We start from the raw sequence: 18,353 nt of genomic DNA on the forward strand, positions 1-18,353 counted from the left end.
CGGGGCCGGGCAGGCGGGGCGGGAAAGGCCAGGGCGGGACAGGCCGCAGCGGAGCAGCCGGGGCCGGGCAGGCGGGGCGGGAAAGGCCAGGGCGGGACAGGCCGCAGCGGAGCAGCCGGGGCCGGGCAGGCGGCAGCGGCGCTGCTGGTGTATGAGCCCAGCCCCCTGAGATTTCACCAGGAGAGCTTTTATCTGAGAAAAGAAAACTTACTTCACGGTGTAAATTAGCCCTGTTTGCATGTGGTTATACCTATGAATAGTAGCTGAGGCTGTAGTGATCCCAGCTCTGTAGCATGCATTGATTTCCCTAGATTTCTATGCAATTGTACACGTGCTTTTGCCTTTTTGTCTGTATTATTTATTTCTTGCGTTGTGAAATCTGAGCAGAGCCTTTGATGTATCTTCTTACTTTTGTAGTTTTGTACAAAAGGAGAAAAATTAAAAATCTGGTTTCTCTCTGCAAGGTTTTCCTGACTCTTCTTTCCTGTTGTGATATCGGCAGTGTGCCCTTAAATATTACAAAATCACTTAACTGCGGATCGAGAGTGGAAAAAGCTGCTCACTTGTTCGACACTTTGTAGTATGCCACACTGCGTTTTGGTTCGTGACAGGGTGGGATTTGTACTGTTGCCTTGCTAATGTGTATGTTATATGTTGTAATGAGTTTTCAGTTTTCTTTAATTGGATTTTAAACGCAAAATAGATGTTGAAGTGGTTGAACAAAGGTATTTGAGTCTTTTGGCCACCAAAAATAGTTTGGCTTCTCATTGTTTTCTTGAGGGCCCTACATTTAAGTGAATATTCTATATATTGACCCATTTAATGTAAAAAAAAAATACACCTATGTGATGTTCTGTTCTCCCATTATTGGCTATTTGGGAAATGCAGTCTGCACAGCATTGCTGTAATCCTTTAAACAAGAACCGCCCCAGCCATGTGCCTGTATAAATGCCTTTCTGCTGCTTTTTTGCTGAATTTATTTGTTTTGAAGAAACATGATATTTACTATACTGTACAGTGTCATGTATACAACGTTTGATGCTGGTCTCTTTCAGAAATTGGATGTCAGGTTTTTGAAGCACTGGCCATACTAGGATGTAGTGGAGAGCAATGCTGGAGCAACTGTTTATCTTGATATAGCAGGATGGTCTCTGGACACTCCAGCTCCAAATATTCCTTATTCTTGTTTGCTCTGAGCAAGTAGGACCTGTACTGCTGGTATTGCTAATGTTTCTCTTCATGGTGCCACCACTCTTTGTGTTCTGGTTGATGAGCCGGAGATACCGGACAGTGACTTTTGAGGCCACACTCTCACCCATGTGTTCAGAGCCTGTCCTGGGACAGAATTGCTGCTGCTTCACTGTGCTGGTGCAGGGTGTTTGTTTGGGACCTGCATGGTTCACACTTGCATTTAGGCTATTCCAAACCTGTCGTTGTAGGCACAGGTTTGCTCGCTGCATATTTCAAAGCTGTGACAGTACAGTTAAAATATAATCTCTTCTTTCTCTACCATCAGTCACTCGGCATCCGAAGAAGCCTCTGGCTCTGACTCTGCAAGCCAGTCTGAGAGCGAGCAGGGCAGCGAGTCAAACAGCAGCTCGGAGTCCTCTGAAAGTCAGTCTGAATCCGAAAGTGAATCCACGGGTTCAAAATCTCAGCAGACCCCTCCTGAAACCAAAGAAAAACCAGCCTCTAAGAAGGAAAGGATAGCAGATGTTAAAAAGGTATTGCCGCCACTGCTCTGCACAGCCGTGTTACCCCTGTACCCACCACGAAAGGGCACACAGCAGGACCTTACCGAAGCCGCCTTCATCTTCTCTGCCACTTTGCACATTGACCAAACAGCCTCCGGCTTCTGATGTCTAAGATGCTCGTTGGCTGTTTGTTTGTGTGTTTGTGCCCTGCTGGTGTCATCCTTGTGAGCAGGAGCTTGTGTGTGTTTGACAGGACAACCCTTTGGGCACCGCATAGGTACTGATGGGGCTGACGGGTGCCTTTGCGGGCAGGTGCTTGTCATCAGTACATGACCCTGTCACTTCATCCTCTGCTTTTCCACTCCTCTCTCCTGTATCTCCTCTCAGCAGTAGTAAAGTTTCCCCATGTGATGTATAATTAGGAGAATGCCTGTTTGGGATTTGGGCTGCTTTGGTTTGTTTCTATCACTGTCTTCCTCTTTGAAAAAAATAAAGAGAAAAAAAGGAGGAGGAGGAGGAAAGCTATTTAACTTTTATTATTTATTAGGTCCAGAATAGTGGTTCTTTGCTGTGTTGTGGGTTGTTTTTTTTTTTTTTCTGAAGCTTCCCAGCTACCCCTTAGCAATATCCCCCCCCAAACAGCCAGGTTTGCCCTCCACCTGTTGCTGCACAGGAGGTAAAGGGATTGCAGGTGTCCCTCTGGTTGGTAAGCACCTCCCCAGTGCAGGAGCTGTGCCTTGGCCACCTGCTTTACACAGGGGATGGAGGTACCTGAGTAACAGTGTAGTATGAGGTGAGAAAGAGGAGCCAAAATACCCATTTGGAGACAGGACCTGAGTGAACCGAGTTTATGTGGAGGGAGGAAAATAAGGTTAGGTCAGTTATTTTGTTTGTTTACGGTGCGTAACTATCCTGTTTTTCTTAGCTGTGGTTTGCACTTTGCACAGCTTGCTCCTGAGAGTGAGTTTTGTGGAGAAAGTTGCTCTGTACGTAAAGGCTGAGAAGGAAGGGCAGTGCTTTCAGCCTGCCCTCCCCACACACCTGCAACGGAGAAGGGAAGGATTTTGTTACTGGCTTCTCCATCTCACAAATCTCTAGGCTGCTGGCTCAAGTTGTGGCTAAATCTCCTGACTGGCAAGGAATGATGCATTTCTAAGGCAGTTGTGGTAACACAATATTCAAATTCCTGTTTTATTGTTGATAGGTGGGGACTGAAGGAAGATTTCTCTTCCTCTATGGGCTTCTAAGAGCATGTCCCTAACAATGAACATTAAAGTTATCCTATGAGAGAGCGATATGCAGGGTGATAATTAGCGTGGATGAAACATGAAAAGGTCAGGGCACTCTCTAATAAGGAAGCCTCTCCCTTCCCTAATTTCTCTGTTAATGGGTCTTTTCCTTAACTAGGCCTGACCTAGGCGTGTTGATACCTGTTCTCCTTGATTATCCAACGCAATTAGTTATATTATTGTTTACTTTGTATTTCTATCTAGATACACCCATGAAGGTGAGGTTAATTTGCATTAGTAAGATTTGTCATGGGAGTTAATCCCTCATCCGAAAACTATGCCATTTAAAAGATGAAAAGACAAATTCTTCGTACGGTTTGGGGATTATTTTGAGTTTTTCTTTCATGTGCATTTACCTCTCTGTACTCGCATGCTCAACAGATATACACCTTCAAAATCTGTCTGTTGCAGTTTCATTCCATTACCACTTTATCAATAGCAGAAAAATTGCTCAGCTGCAGCCTTGTATTCATCACACCCTCAATCCCAAGTCGCTGCTGCATCTGGCAGTATATTTTGATTTTTTTTTTCCTGCCAGTGGTTTGCAGAGACATTTGAGGACTGGAGGGAGAGAGAAGCAGGAGGAGAACGAATAGTTTTAGAAAACTGTTAGAGAATGAGCTCCGCTGAGTTAGAGAGGGATTGTTGGTGTGGGTGTTTGAAAGGCGTGTTGATGATTTGTATCTGCGCTGTGAATCTCTTGGTGTCACCAACACAGCTCTGCATTCATGTCCCTCAGGGCATCAGTTCTTGTCTCCCCTTTCTCCTCCTGTCCATCCCACAACAAATGCATGCTGTTATACAGTGTATTTACACTATTTAGGGTCTAGTTACAGCAAATAGGGCACATCCATTCCCAGGAGCTGGCTCTGCACATCCTCCTGTCCTGCGCTGCCAAACTGTGTTCACATCAGTGCATTCAGGAGAAGGAACGGCAGCACCACCACCTTGCCTTGCCGAAGGACAGGGTGCCCTGGTCCACTTGCTGTCCAGGCTGGGCCACAAAATTCACTTTTGAAGTTGCTGCTGGCGACATCTCATCACTGAGCTTGTCAGGCAGCCGGTGGGGTGTTTCCTATGGAAAGGAATTGTGGTGGAAACTGTTAGTGGCAGTCAATTGTCCTTTTTGAGTTGGTAGGTCCACTCATTCCATGCGCAAGGTGTTGTCTCCTGATCTTCAGCACCATTGCTTGCAGCAGCTGCTATCCGAGCACTCTGTCCTTCAACCTGAGCGACCTGGAGAGTAATTTGTACCTTGACAGAAAGATGGCCCACTGTAAAGATAGTGCTGAGCGAAAACACGCTACTTTAGAACGGTACCCAATATCCCAAATTAGCCATAATCCTCTTCAGCCAGGTTTTTTAACGTGTCCACCTACTGATTGCTAATTCCTGATGGTTTTATGTTTTGTAAAAACATTCAACATCAAACTTCTCTAAAATGTCAGAAATAATTGGGGTGAAGCAGGCCTTCTGATGGTCTGTTTATTTTGCAGATGTGGGAAGAATATCCTGATGTTTATGGGGTTAGGAGGTCAAACCGAAGCAGACAAGAACCATCGCGATTTAATATAAAAGATGAGGTAAGAAAAAAAAAAAAGGATGAGGGATTACTGAACATATAAAAAAAACAAACCCGAAGAGCGAAGGCAGGTCTTGTCTGCATTGCCTTGTAAACACCAAGTTCCAGCTTGGTGCCTGGATGTTGGAGCTCAGAAAAGGTCTTGGTCCTGCGGTTGGATCTGCTTGGCCAGAGACCTCGAGTTGGTGGGACACTGCTTGGGCTGAGGTCTGCGGGCACAGGTCTGAGTGCTGGAATGGGGCGTAACGCAAGCCATGCCCTGCTGTAGAAACATCTTGGAGAGAATGAGACTGTGTAAAACAAACCAACCGCACAGACACACACAAACAAAACCAAAACCAAACACAAAACCAAAACCAAGCACAAGGTAAGTCCAACCAGGAATAAAGGAAACTTCCCAGAAACACCACAACAACAAAACAGTCATTGTTACTCATCCTGGAATGCTGATAAGTGCATTTTCTTTGGTTGAATATTGGGGAGTCTTATGCTTCAGCTGGGGTTGACAGTGGTCAGAGCCTGGCAGACAGACCTTCCAATTGTTCCGAATGTTGTTTGTTTGTTTTTCTGAAGATGTAGGAATTAGCTGCTGCCTTCATTTACATCTAACGGGCTTTCTGTACAGAGCTTTTCATCTGCACGTCTTCAGGAGGGCTGAGTAGTTACAGAGAAGAAAACCAGGGAGAGGCTTAGACTGAAAGTAAAGCTTGGAGCTTAGAGCTAGGTTCAAAACTGTGCAGTTGGGAATCTGAAGATAAGTAGCCACATTTGCAGCAGAACAGGAGCCCAGTGGTGCTATTTGTGTTTCACTGCTGAAATGTTCATTTGGATGCTCAAGAGGTCTGAGTCGTGCGGCAAACGTGGGTCTCCAGCTCCTTGCTCTGGTGCGTTACTGAGGCTTTTGGCACCCCCGGTGCCACCACCTGTGCTCCCAGACTCCTGTGCTGGTTGTCCCGCAGAGCAGCAGGTTAGGAAGGGGCTTGGGGCACGTCATTGACTTAGCTTTTGTTTTCCTTTTCAAGTTCAGCAAAGCCCAGGCTCGCTGGCCGCCTCTCTGTGCGATGCCCCGGCGTGCACTGTGCTGGCAATGCCACACAGCCCTCTGCTGCAGACCTCAGTGTCCTGTTAGGGGCTCAGGTAAGTCCCGTCTTTTTTTGTTTTACAATATTACGTGGTTTTGCAAATGTTGTTTTATTTTTCAATATCTTTATTTCCTACTACTTAAGGTATTATAAAGTTTAAAAAAAAAAATCTGAGATGTGAAAACTTTGCTATACCACAGAATATTGTAAAAAAAAAAAAAAAAGTCCTCTAAATGCCCCCCCTGCCGCTTTTGTGAAACGGAAAGCCAAAATTAACAAAATTGGGCTACCCCCTTCCCCACTCTCTCCCTAAAGCAACGCTGACTGGTCCCCATAGGGCAACTCCCATCTGCAGCGGAGTCCGATGGAGGATGTGACGTGTCAGGGACACAGAGCTGGGGACTCGCAGAGAGCAGGAGGACATGGAAAGTCTCTCTTTTGGAAGACCTAAACACCAAAAGAGAGGAAATAGTGTAGCTGGAGCCTGCATGGTGCTGAGCACTCCTTGCTGCTGCTGGAGCTGGCAGAAACCCAAGGCGCTTGACACCTCTTCAGATTGCTTTTTCCCTTTACAGGGTTAATCCTATCACCAGTGACCTGCTTTTGTCACTTGCTCCTGCTTGGGACTTCCAGCACAGTGTCTAGGGGCTTTTAATTGCCTTTTTCCCTAACGCTTCTTTGCAGTATTAGCAAACAGCATCGCCCAGGCAGCACGACGGGCTCAGACAGCAGAACCAGCATCAGCTATGGTGCCTCCCCGTGTGCTGCCCCAGGACTTGCCCTGCTCAGGGGAAATGATGTGTAGGTGGAGGGGGTTCAGTTTTTGGGGCACTGTTCAATCACTGGTCTGTCCTCTGAGACAGATTGGGCCGGGTTATTTCTGTGTTGGAAATTATTACCTTCTGGGAACTGCCCGGAGGTCACCGGGCACCCTGTGCAGGTCTCCGAGCTGCCCTCAGGGAGGTTGACAACTTGTGACCGATGCTGAGGTGTGTGCTGAAAGATCAGGAAGCGAAAGTGCGGTTTTGCATAGGGGTACAGAGCTGCTCCGAGGACTAGAACTGTCTCCAGGAATAAGAGCACATGTGAGTATTTTACTAAAAACAGTACTTGCCCCACGCGTTTTCTTTGCAGTCAATAAGTCAGCTTCAGGTTTCAGCCAAGGGAAGTGAGACACGCAGAGCCAGGTGCCTTTCAGAGTGTTCTGGGGCAGTCAAAAAATAAATGTGCCCAAAATAGATACAATATTTTTGCTGTAAAGAAGGTGGTGTGAGATTGGAGTTAGTAATAAATGGCATGGTGCCTCTTTTCTGTGAGAGAGACCACAAGTCATGCAGCAGAGGTGTCCCCAAAATACAGTTGGTTTTATTATTGAAAAAAAAAATCTGCTCATTTGCATTTTGATTAATGCCTTGCCTCACATCGTTGCTGAAAGTTCAAATGCTACTGGTGTGACTGGGAGAGAGAACTTCAGAGGACATAAGAAAACTAACCTGGCAAGCTGAGATTCCCCAGCTTTTCTGGAGCACTAGAGCTTGGCCACTGTTAAGCCTGAAATGAGCAAATCCTCGCTTTGCCTTTCACCTGAAATATTTTTTGCCGCTGTTTAAGCAAGCCTTCATCTCCTAGTAGGCAGCATGAACTCAGGAGTCTCTCTTGGGCCATGCCAGGGGCCTTGAGTCTGTGTCTCCTGCCCTGGGCTCACAGCGAGGACACTCGTGGGCAATCTGTAGGACCAGAACTTCAAAGCTGCTGCTTCGTGCTACGTACGCAGCACCATTATGTTTTGTACAGCACTGGAAAAGAGTATAATTAATCTAGTAAAAATGTGTGGGAGAGAGAAGGAATAAATTAGATGGGAAGACTCAGCGAGACATGGAGAGGAGAAGTCTGATCCCTTCAGCTGGAGGTGGGGAAAGTGAGTTGTAAGAGGCCAGTTCCCAGTCCAGTTGGAAACAGTGGTGCAGGAATTAAGTTGGGCATGTTTATAGTGTTTGGTCGGGGAAGGGGGATCTAGGAGATGCGAGTAATCTGTCCCCTCAGCCACAGCAGCAGCCCCGAGGGGCAGCCTGGACCCAACAGAGTTTTGCCAGTGCTGGTACTGGGACTCTGAGAAAAAGGGGCTGTGCAGCTGGCATCTCTTGCTGAGCTGACAAAAACCCTGGTGGGGACTGGAGATGGATTTTTTTCAGCTTGCTTCGTGGCATTCGGGGAGGTGATGTTACTAAAATTGAAGTTGCATGCGGTGCCCAACTGCTCCGCGTCCCGAGGAGGCTGGGTGACAGGCTGGAGGGCACATGGGACCTCGGGGGCACACTCAGGGCCTGGCGTGCTCCCAGCTCCCCGGTTATCATCAGCTGAGGGATTTACCACCAGCCAGACTCTGTGGGTTGGTATTGATAATGGGGTGTCACAGCACAAGCTCTGTTTGTGCCGCAGAGGCACAAATCTCCCCCTGGGGTTGATTTGAGCAACGCAGCGGAGAGTTTTGCAGCTGGGTCCTGAAATGTGGATTTAAGCAGAATTAAGAGGTGGCTAAAACATGCTTACGCTTAAAATATATATACATATATATATTTATGCATAAAATGGTAGAAAGTGGCTTTCAATTAGGGGCTGGAGCCTGGCAGCTGAGGGTCAGGATGCCAGGAGGAGCTGGTGAGAGGAAGACAGGGGTGGGTGGAAGGCGGGGGCCAGAGAACCCGAGTCCCCGGCGGGCGCAGACACGGCGCTTCCCGGCACTGGACAGGGAGGATGTGGGAGCACAAGGCGGGCGGATGACTCAGGCTGGGCCTGGCTGTGTCAGAGGAGACAGAGCTGGGCTTGACGCGCATCCAAAAAAGACAATGGTGTCTTTGAAAAAAATGTAACTGAAGGCGGCTGAATTGCAGTCACAAGTTGATTTTTTTCAAGGCTGAGAGAGATGAGGAAAAGAGTAGTTGTTAGAAATGAGTATCAGCTTTGTAGAGACAGCGACAGAGCAGGGGAAGAGTAGAGGCATCAGGAAAATGGGCACTATGAACTTGGGAAGTGGGATTTTGGCAAAGAAGTGGAGTTCATTTCAAAGAGCCAGAAGTTTTATTTGGTTTTCTCCAAATCTGATCTTTTCTGACACAGAGCAGAAGAAAAATCCACCTTTCTTTACTTGTAATTTGCCACAGGACAGCAAAAAGCAAGCGTGCCTTGAGGGACAGCTCTTAAAAAACACGCCAAAATTAGGCAACACACTTCAGAAGGTGGATAAGAGATTAAAAGAGAAAAAGAACACTGAGGACTTCTGGACTTCGCTATGTCGAAACTGAAATCTGTGCAAGGCTTGGCTTATGTCACAAGGGTAGGTAGGGCTCACCAAGGTGTTCACCAGTCACTTGCTTCCTGGATACTTGGTCTGTGAGACAGAGGTTTCTTGCAGGGCTGTGAAACAGGTCGATGAATATGCATTTGTAGTGAGATACGGTGCCAAAAGGTGTTATTGTGTCAGTGAAATTCAGCAAAGCTTTTGGTCTAACGTGACATCCAGTATTTCAGTATATTTTAATGGAAACACTGATGCAGGCGAGAACTGGGTTTCTCTTGGTGGAAGGGAAGCTGGAAAATGGAAATAAAGGATCCAGAAAGAAAGCAGTGGGGTGGACCAGGGCTCTCCAGAGCCTCGGCTTTTTCATGTTGCAGCTCACACCATTTCACGAAATTCTTGTGTAAACAGCTCTTAGCTGTAAGCTTTGTGAGCTGTAGCTAGGAGGGTGGCGTGTGTACCGGGAGATGCAAACTAAGGTACGTGCGCTGATGGACAGACTTTACCTAGAGCCAAAGCTGAATCCCGCAGCAAAAGGCAGTATGAAATGGAAGATTTCCAGTAAACGTGTAGATCAAGCAGTCTTGGAGGCTGCTTCTGTCATTTTAATGCTCTTTTAGAAATCTCCCATTGGTGTCTTCAGTTTTCTCCGTGCTGATTTGTGTTTTCTGGGGCAAGTGTATAAAGTGAAGTCATCTGTTGGTTGAGGGGGTGTTATTTGTGTGGTAATCTGTTTTTATGAAAATGAGATTGTGTACAACGTGCCTAAAGATATTTTTTTTTTTTTAGCTATCTTGGTCTGTAGGAGTTAATGACACCCACATTTAAAATAGTACATCGAGCGGTTAGAATATCTCTAGATATATTTAGCCAGAGACACCTCACTGGTGGAGACTAGAGGATGAGGGGGAAGGAAAGCAGCAGCGCACGGCTCTGACCCAGGCAGGTCCTCAGCGACTCAGGAAGGCAACAAAGCTCTTGCGAGGAGAATATTGTACTTTTAGAAGAATTTCCTGCCTTACAGGAAGCTTCTCTAATGAAGGCAGAGATCATAACGCATTTGTGTGGCTGCGAAAGTTTCTGCAATCACAGAAACTAAGCCTGAACGCCCCCAAATGTTGCAGGATTCCTGCTGAAATAGCAAGTATGGACACTCACAAATGTACATTCAGCCACTGCGCTTCCAGTTAAAAATTTTGTAAAAAGGCTGAGCTGTAGCACTGCAGCAGGACCTGGAAGCGCTGCCCAAAAAGCCCAAATTCCCGCTGCTACCTGTTTTCGGGAGCACCAGACAGGAGCGATGCTCACCTTGCACCGCAGGCAAGGGCAGCAGCAGTGTGAATTTGTGCTTTTTGGGCTCGAACACGTTTTGCCTCCAACGCTGGGTGATATGAGGTTTGGTGGGTTAAATTCCCCCTGTGGTTTTGTAATTCATGGGGTCTCACACACACTGCGGGTCCATGTGGCCACTGCCCCCGCCAAGACAGCATCTCCCAGGGGTTGGAGGTTGATGCTGAGGGGTTGGTGGGTCACAACCTTGTTCATCCCAAGCTCAGGGGCTCCAGAACAGATGTTGTAGTAGATGATCTCTCCAGCCTTTCTGCAGATTTATGGTATCTTATGCTGAGAGCACAGCGGCATTAATCCTGCAGCCAGGGAGCTGGCTGCTCTTTTGCAGCTCCATCCCACCAAAGCATCCTTCCAGCGCAGACCACGTGCATGCCTTTCAGTTGCATCCTTGAGGGGACAGTCCAGAGTGAAGCCTACAACCTGATTTTCTTTCTTTTCAATTGAAGGCAAGTAGTGAATCTGAAAATGAGAGCCCAAAAAGAAGAGGCCAGAAGCAAATGAAAAGAACGTAAGTTTTTAGGGAAAGGGTTGTGAATGGACATGCTTTGTCGTGTCTTATTTTTCGGAACGGTAGTATTGGATTGTTTGATAGGCATTGTCAACACAGAGGGCTTGTAAAATAAATTATTTTACTTTTCCATTAGTAATACTTCGGATTATTAAAATTGAAGTGTGAATAGGGGTCTACAGATGAATGCAATTTCCAAGCTTTTCTTTTGTTTATATTTTCTCACTTTGCCTGTGACAGAATCTGAACAAATCAGGTTCACTTTCTGTTGTCAGTCTTTCACTTCTCCATCAGGTTACTTATTCTCCTTCAGAGATACTTAAAACAATTTAATCCCGGCTCCTCTCCCCTTTTTGATTGATAGAGTACAATACCAAAGCATTATCATATTTTTTCTTTCATAACCCTCTACTACAAAAAAAGGCCTTCCCTAAAGGATATTTTGGATGTCTGATCACCATAACTGAGTTCACTTACAGTCATATTTTACTCCATTTTCCCACACAATAAGTACCTTTTAGTTTTTCCATACACTGGAGGGAACTACAAGCTGCCGGATGGAGAAAACTTAAAATACAGCCACGTGACCCAGCTCCCTTTCTCCTGTTTCATGTCTTTTAATGTTTCGTTCAGTTGTACCCACCAGTGCAGGACAGGAGGGGAGGCAATAAAGCTCAGGGAGGACTGTGGTAGTACAGACATCTCATGGGCAAGAGGAATAATCCATCTGGACTCCTCTTTCCTCCTCCCCTTGGAGAGGGGAAAAGCTCCTTCAAAGTGCATTTAACAGCTGCAGCTTTGCTCTGAATTGCCCACAGAGAACATGCCTCCTTCCACTAACGGTACAACACAATTTGGCTTCACACTTGGCAACTTTAATTGCCTGAATTTAGACGGCAGGAGACTTCTTGCTCCATTTTCTGGGCTACAAGGAGATCACGTAGCTGTGCATGTTGTGGCTCGTGCTCCGTAAGTGAAAGCGAGCACTTCTCTTAAGATTTTTTCCAGCTCATTTCAGAAATGCGGAAATGGACGTGAAAAAGAAATAAATTGAAGCGCTTGCCCACCCAGTTGTAAGAAGGTACAGCTCTGCCACAAGAACTGTTGTAGTATGTGTTAAGAGCCACTGTCGCTCAAGATATACATGAACTAAAACCCAGGTGACTGAGGCGTCTTCCTAAAAGCAGAGAATCACACCATAAAATCCCCCCTGCATTGCACTGAACAACCAAGAGTGCAGTTTTGAACTTTTTCTCGTATTTATAGCTTGCTAGTATTAACCTAAATGACTTGGATGTCTGCTTAGCCAAGTATTTGTGTTGAAATATGATTGCCCTTCACGACCTACGTTTCTGACTGTAGAAATAAATGGAAGAGAGAGATCTCTGGTGAAGAAGAGGATGAAGATGGAGGGGAGCAAGGCACTAGTGGAGACAGTGAGCCTGAAGCGAAGAAAGTTAAAGCAAGACGACCTGTCCAAAGGAGGTAAGGAGTGGTTGTTTCAGTCTGTCCCTTTTTCTGGATATGTTCTTTCTGCCTGTGCTGGGTGGGGAGGTGATCTCTATTTGTTGCTAAAGAATGTTTGTTTCTGCAATATTACCCTTGTTTACAACCTAGTAAACCTAGGACCTAGTTACTCTCTCATCTACCCATTTCATGCTCTGGTAAGTGATGCAGTGGTTTCCATGGTAGTTAGAGCTGACTAAATCCATAGGAGTCTGATATTTGAGATGTATGGTTTCTTAAAGAGTTAATAAAATTGATGTTTATGTAAAACATGCTGTACTATGGCTTTCTATTAATTCTGATTTTAGAACAGTGGCCAAAACCAATGTTAAAAAGCCTCACAAAACCCAGCGTGGGAAGAAGAGAAAGAAACCGGACTCAACTGAAGATGATGATGATGATGAAGACGATGAGACCCCTAAGAGACAAACTCGACGAAGAGCAGCCAAAAATGTCAGGTATCAAGAATTGTGGTGTTGCTTGATGATGAGAGCTGGCTGGGGAAGAGGGAAACACTAGAGGACCTGACTCCCTGTGTGATCCTGCAGAGAGATTCTCCTCTGCCCTGAAGATATCTGCTGGCTGAGATGTGGGGTTTTTAAGAGGCTCATGCTTCAAACATTTGAGTTCTCTTTACCTTGTTTTGCTGTCTGTAAAGGAGGGAATATTTAGTAATCCCTCCTAGAGAAACATGAAGGAGTTTGCATAATGTTCCTAAAGCACTCTCCGATAAGATTAAGAATTGCAGAAAATACAAAATGAGTAAGAGGGAGCAGCTGTGCTAGATTGGACCAGTTGTCTGAGAGTGGCTGATAGGTGATGCTTTGAGACAGAACATTGGGACATGGTGGAGGTAAAGCATTATCCATTCCCCGAGGTACCTTCTCACCTTTTGGCAGTCCAAATAAGGGACCTGCAAAGAGCCACCCAAAGAATAATTTTTGGTGGTTAAATGTTCATCAAAGATGAGAAGTGTAGTTCCTAGGGCAGTGTAGGCACCCATGCAGCCTTTTGGTGCTCTGAAGCTTCCATTGTTGAACATAAAGTAATCTTTCACTCAATAGAGGAGACTTTCTTTGTTGGTGAAGGTCTCGCTTTTGCTGTGGGGATTGTTCTACCTCCTTATGAAGTATTTGTTGTCAGCCATGGGCAGAAAAAGCTATATGGACAAGACAGAGTGTTAGTCTGATGAGTGTAGCTATCTGAGTGTCTCAGGGAAAAATTCTGAATGGCTAACTTCACAAATGCATGTGCTGAATGAACATGCACAGAACTTCAGGATAAATGCTGGAGAAGACTTGCTCCAGTGCACACCGTCCTGTGTGTTCCTGGACTGGGTAGAGTTAAGGGCTTTTTATCGATTTGGTTTTGATCTCGTTCAGTTACAAAGAAGATGATGATTTTGAGACGGATTCTGATGACCTGATAGAGATGACTGGAGAGGGAGCTGATGAACAGCAAGACAACAGTGAAACTATTGAGAAAGTCTTGGACATCAGACTTGGAAAAAAAGGAGGTGCGTAGTTCTGGAAAAAGCCTTTGTTTCTGATATCTATCATGTGTGCTCACAGCTTCTTTTGAGCTTTTGCAATTTCAAAGTGGGGCCAAAGGTTGTTTCATTGCTCTTCACCCTTTTCTCTCTGCCTCTTATTTATGTCTTCTAGCACCTTCAGTAAAATCTAGGATTGAAAAACCTAAAATGTGAAGCTTATGTGTTTGGCAGCTTTCATTTAGTGTGCATGTATTTTAAAGACATAGTCATTGTTCTGTGATTCTTGCTTTTCTCTTTTGAAATATAAAATAGATCTTCCAGTAGAGTCAGTTTTTGTAGCTCTATTGACAAAAGCCACAATGAAAATAAAGCTGATGTTTTGTTCTCATAGCCTTACAAAAGTGTTTTTGTAAAACTAAATAGTTGTGAACATTTTCAAGAGACCTTTGAATTATCCTTAAAGAAAAAGCATTTATGAGAGAGAGATTTTAAAAGATTCTGTTGTAGGGAAAGCTGTTGTGTCCCTGCCTTATTGGGTTGCAGAATCTGTAGGATATTCTTTGTGCTGTCACAAAAGGTCTATTGGAAAAATAACTTTCTGCTCTAATGCAATTCATGTCCAGTGCTTGTTAACAAAGGTACCGACCGCAGCCTGATTTCTTTTGCAGCCACTGGTGCTTCCACCACCGTGTATGCGACTGAAGCCAATGGCAACCCCAGCGCCGACTTCGATCCTGAAAAGGATGAGGGAGAAGTTCAGTACCTGATCAAATGGAAAGGCTGGTCGTACATCCACAGCACATGGGAGAGCGAGGAATCCCTGCAGCAGCAGAAAGTGAAGGGCCTCAAAAAGCTGGAAAACTTCAAGAAAAAGGAGGAGGAGATCAAGCAATGGTACGCTTTCCTTCAGCCAGTGATTTGGCCTTGATTTGATTTCTTCTTGCAAAGCATATTTCATCCAAAGCAACTGTTTTCAGTGCACAACACTCACATCTCTCTTTGCCTACTGATGAACATCCCCCCTCATAGAAATTATGTCTGTGGAGGAAGAGGCATGAAATCCACAATATTGCCACTTGCAGGCTTAAGAATTGGGGTAGCTGACAGCAAATAAATGGTGCACAGATTCACCTGGCGCAGGAGGTGACATGAGGGCTTGCAGCCATATTAACCCTTGTTAAATATGGGTTGTCTGTGTGCAAGATTTTGCATCAATTTATGTCTGACCTCCCCAGGAACTAAAAGGGGAGCTGTGGTGTGTTTCCAAAGTGATAAATCTGGAGTAGCAGCTTCCGTCTCTGATTCTGGTTTTGTAACTGATTCTTGCAGCAGAACAAGGCGTCATTTGACAGGGAGACAGTACCAACATTTATGACATTTGCTTCTCAGTAGTGATTGATAATTATAGGAAGCTTTAAGAAACATGTCATATAAGCAGAAGTCTGCTTCAATGACTTGTCTGAATGACAGAACCATATAGGAAAGTAGAATTTCCGTATGTGGCCTCCACGAGTGTTGTGACAGAAGCATTACAGTGGTTTTTTTTGTTTTGGATTTTTTTGCATCTAGGCTGGGCAAGGTATCGCCTGAAGATGTAGAATATTTCAACTGCCAACAAGAGCTAGCTTCAGAGCTGAACAAACAGTATCAAATAGTGGAGAGAGTAATTGGTAAGTGAGTACGTTTACGGATTTCTATTTACAAGCAATACACAATACAAATCGATCACTGTCCTTGCCTGGAGTATGGGATGATACACTGGTTTCCGAGGGGATGTCAGAATTGCTGCTGCTGAAGTTCTTTGACTTCAGCCCTTTGGATGCAAGGTGTTTGCATCCAAAGCAGCAATACAGGCCTGGCTGTTGTGAGGACCACTTTCCATGATGTGGTTGAGGATGAGGTTAGGCTGCAAGGCAGCTCAGGGCTTAGATTTTCATGATTATTTATTAAAACTAAAACCAAGACTTGCTGAGCACTTCAGTAATATTATTATCATGTCAGTCAGAGGTGCTGGCATCCAGTTATTTGGGGAATTGGCTTGGAGAGCTGTTTAACCTATTTCTGTACAATTCTGACAAAAACGCTTGGGGTGAGTGGCAGGGACAGCCCTCCTGCCTTGCTCCCTCTGCCGGCTGCCAGCCCTCCAAAACCTTCCTTCCCTTCTCTCTCCAAACACAGCCATGAAGACCAGCAAGTCTGCGACAGGACATTCGGATTTCCCAGGTAAAGGAGCATTTTTTTTTGGTCCCTCTAAGCTTGTCATACCAGCCAAGACCTGTCTTGTGGTTGTATGGGTGGTTCAAACTCCCCCTGTGAGCCACGCTCGTGGTTCAGCCACAGAACCACAGTTGCTGAGGTTTGGGCTTTTTTGCATATTTTGCAGCAAACAGTCGCAAAACATCCTCGAATGACCCCGAGTACCTCTGTAAATGGATGGGGCTGCCCTATGCCGAGTGCAGCTGGGAAGATGAGGCTCTGATAAGCAAGAAATTTCAGCACTGCATTGACAGCTTCAACAATCGTAACAACTCCAAAACAATTCCTACCCGGGACTGCAAGGTTTGTTTGCTTCGCTTCGCTTCGCTTCGCTTCTCTTCTCTTCTCTTCTCTTCTCGGGTTTCTTCAGGCTGGGTGATGACACAAAAAAGTGGGAACGTGAAGTTTTGTCAGGATAAATGTCAGAGAATGTTTTCCCATCCTTCCACCAGCATTTGGATGGTTGTTTGCTGTACTTGTATTGTACTTTATGCAGAGATGTGAACCCCTTTTGTTCTCATTTGCTCTGTGCACAGTGAGAATGTTATATCTCCCTGGGGAGTGGGAGGCTTAATTAATTCTTGCAAAGTGCTTCCTCCTCAGAAGGTGCTGCAGCAGAAATGCAAAGTTTTAATATCAGTTGGATGAAAAAACAGCACACGTGGGAAAAGAGGAAACCTGCAAGACACTGATGTAGTAGAGGAAAGGGACAGAGATAATGCGTGAAAAAACAAGTGGAGAAAAAAGAAGGTGGAGCTTGTTCCATCTAGTGTGCATTATGTACAACTAACAGCATTCCTGGGGGGATTCACAGCCCTGGTCATCAGAACCAGAGGACAGCAGGCAAAACACGACACTGTGGGGTGGCTCTCTGAACTGCAGACATGAGCACTGGCTAGGAAAATACGGAAGGACTTTAACCAATGAACAGATATACATTCATTGCTGAATTTTCAACCTTACTTTGTCTTTTTCTTCACTGAGCTTACAGCATCTTCTTTTCCAGGTATTAAAGCAGAGACCAAGGTTCGTTACCTTGAAGAAACAGCCTTCTTACATTGGCGGTGAGAACCTGGAGCTGCGGGATTACCAGCTGGAGGGCCTCAACTGGCTCGCTCACTCGTGGTGCAAGTACGTACAGATTCGTTTTGTCTCTTGATTTTTGGCCCAGTAGGATGTAGCCCTCTTGTTTTCAAACGAGGCCTCTACCTGTCCTGTTTCTGCAGCTTGAAGGATTTCAAATATTGTCATGCCCAGTTCCTTCGTTGCAGATACTGCAAGCAGGAACTGTCTACAGCATGAACTTAAGAAACCATGTGTGAAAACAAAAAGGTTGTTCCCTGTCTGGGCCTGTTCATGTGCTGGACTTGGCTGCTGTGTGAGCCTAGAGCATATCAGCCCTAATTTTCTGTTGTCCTGACTGGAAAAAGAGTTCTTGGCTTGGCATGCTTACACACTTGTTCAATTCTTTGAGAAATGTCCTGAAATTAGGCCGCTTGCTCCCCTCTCCCTTTGCCTTTGTACTTGCTTGCCAATTTGGGGTGATCATTTTCGCAAATTCCTTTGCTGTTCCTTTTTGCAAGTTGTTGTGGCACACACAGGCCAGATGTCCCCAGGATCCACTTGGAAGCATTCAGATAAATGTATTTACAGTGCCCCCTCTCTGCCCTGTCGCAGGTTGCTGTTTGTGCTGGTGCACAGTGAATTAGTAGTGGCCGAAACAGTCTCTTTGACAGGATTTATGTTTCTTCTTTTTCAGGAACAACAGCGTGATTCTGGCTGATGAAATGGGCCTGGGCAAGACGATTCAGACAATATCATTCCTGTCGTACCTCTTCCATCAGCACCAGCTCTATGGCCCTTTCCTGGTGGTGGTGCCCCTGTCGACTCTCACCTCGTGGCAGAGAGAATTTGAAGTGTGGGCACCCGAGATCAACGTGGTGGTTTACATCGGAGACCTCATGAGCAGGAACATGGTGTGTAATCAGAAAGCAAGGGGTGTGGGGCTGGGTAGAAACGCTGGGTGCAGAGCAGGAGCTTCTGTGTAACGTGTGAGATGCAGTCTGCTGGAGAGGCCGGGGGACGGTGCTGGCAGTACTGCGGGCAGCCAGAGCTGCTCTAGCTGAGCACTTGGGTATAATTCACTGCTGCAGGGACTTTTCTACCTTATTTCTCCCCTTAGAGTGAGCACAGGAGTGCTGGCTTCCCTCAGAGGGTCTGGAAACCACTTCTGCACTGGGCTGGAACATGCTGCAGTAAGGTTTACAGCAGTGCAAAAATGCTTGACTCCTCTGTTCTG

General features: G+C 45.7%; 1 protein-coding gene across 1 annotated transcript in view; it reads left to right on the forward strand.

The window, feature by feature from the left end:
* CHD2 (chromodomain helicase DNA binding protein 2) overlaps window positions 1-18,353 on the forward strand; it is a 56,479-nt gene that overhangs the window by 14,040 nt on the left and 24,086 nt on the right. The window contains exons 3-14 of the mRNA XM_065641335.1: window positions 1,517-1,724; window positions 4,480-4,566; window positions 10,739-10,800; window positions 12,163-12,285; window positions 12,615-12,764; window positions 13,689-13,822; window positions 14,467-14,692; window positions 15,368-15,468; window positions 15,977-16,021; window positions 16,182-16,357; window positions 17,061-17,185; window positions 17,814-18,030. Of these exons, the coding sequence (XP_065497407.1) occupies window positions 1,517-1,724; window positions 4,480-4,566; window positions 10,739-10,800; window positions 12,163-12,285; window positions 12,615-12,764; window positions 13,689-13,822; window positions 14,467-14,692; window positions 15,368-15,468; window positions 15,977-16,021; window positions 16,182-16,357; window positions 17,061-17,185; window positions 17,814-18,030 (1,654 nt within the window). The remainder of the gene's footprint in view (window positions 1-1,516; window positions 1,725-4,479; window positions 4,567-10,738; window positions 10,801-12,162; window positions 12,286-12,614; window positions 12,765-13,688; window positions 13,823-14,466; window positions 14,693-15,367; window positions 15,469-15,976; window positions 16,022-16,181; window positions 16,358-17,060; window positions 17,186-17,813; window positions 18,031-18,353) is intronic.

Source organism: Caloenas nicobarica, chromosome 10 (genome assembly GCF_036013445.1).
Source record: "Caloenas nicobarica isolate bCalNic1 chromosome 10, bCalNic1.hap1, whole genome shotgun sequence".
Classification (NCBI taxonomy): Eukaryota; Metazoa; Chordata; class Aves; order Columbiformes; family Columbidae; genus Caloenas; species Caloenas nicobarica.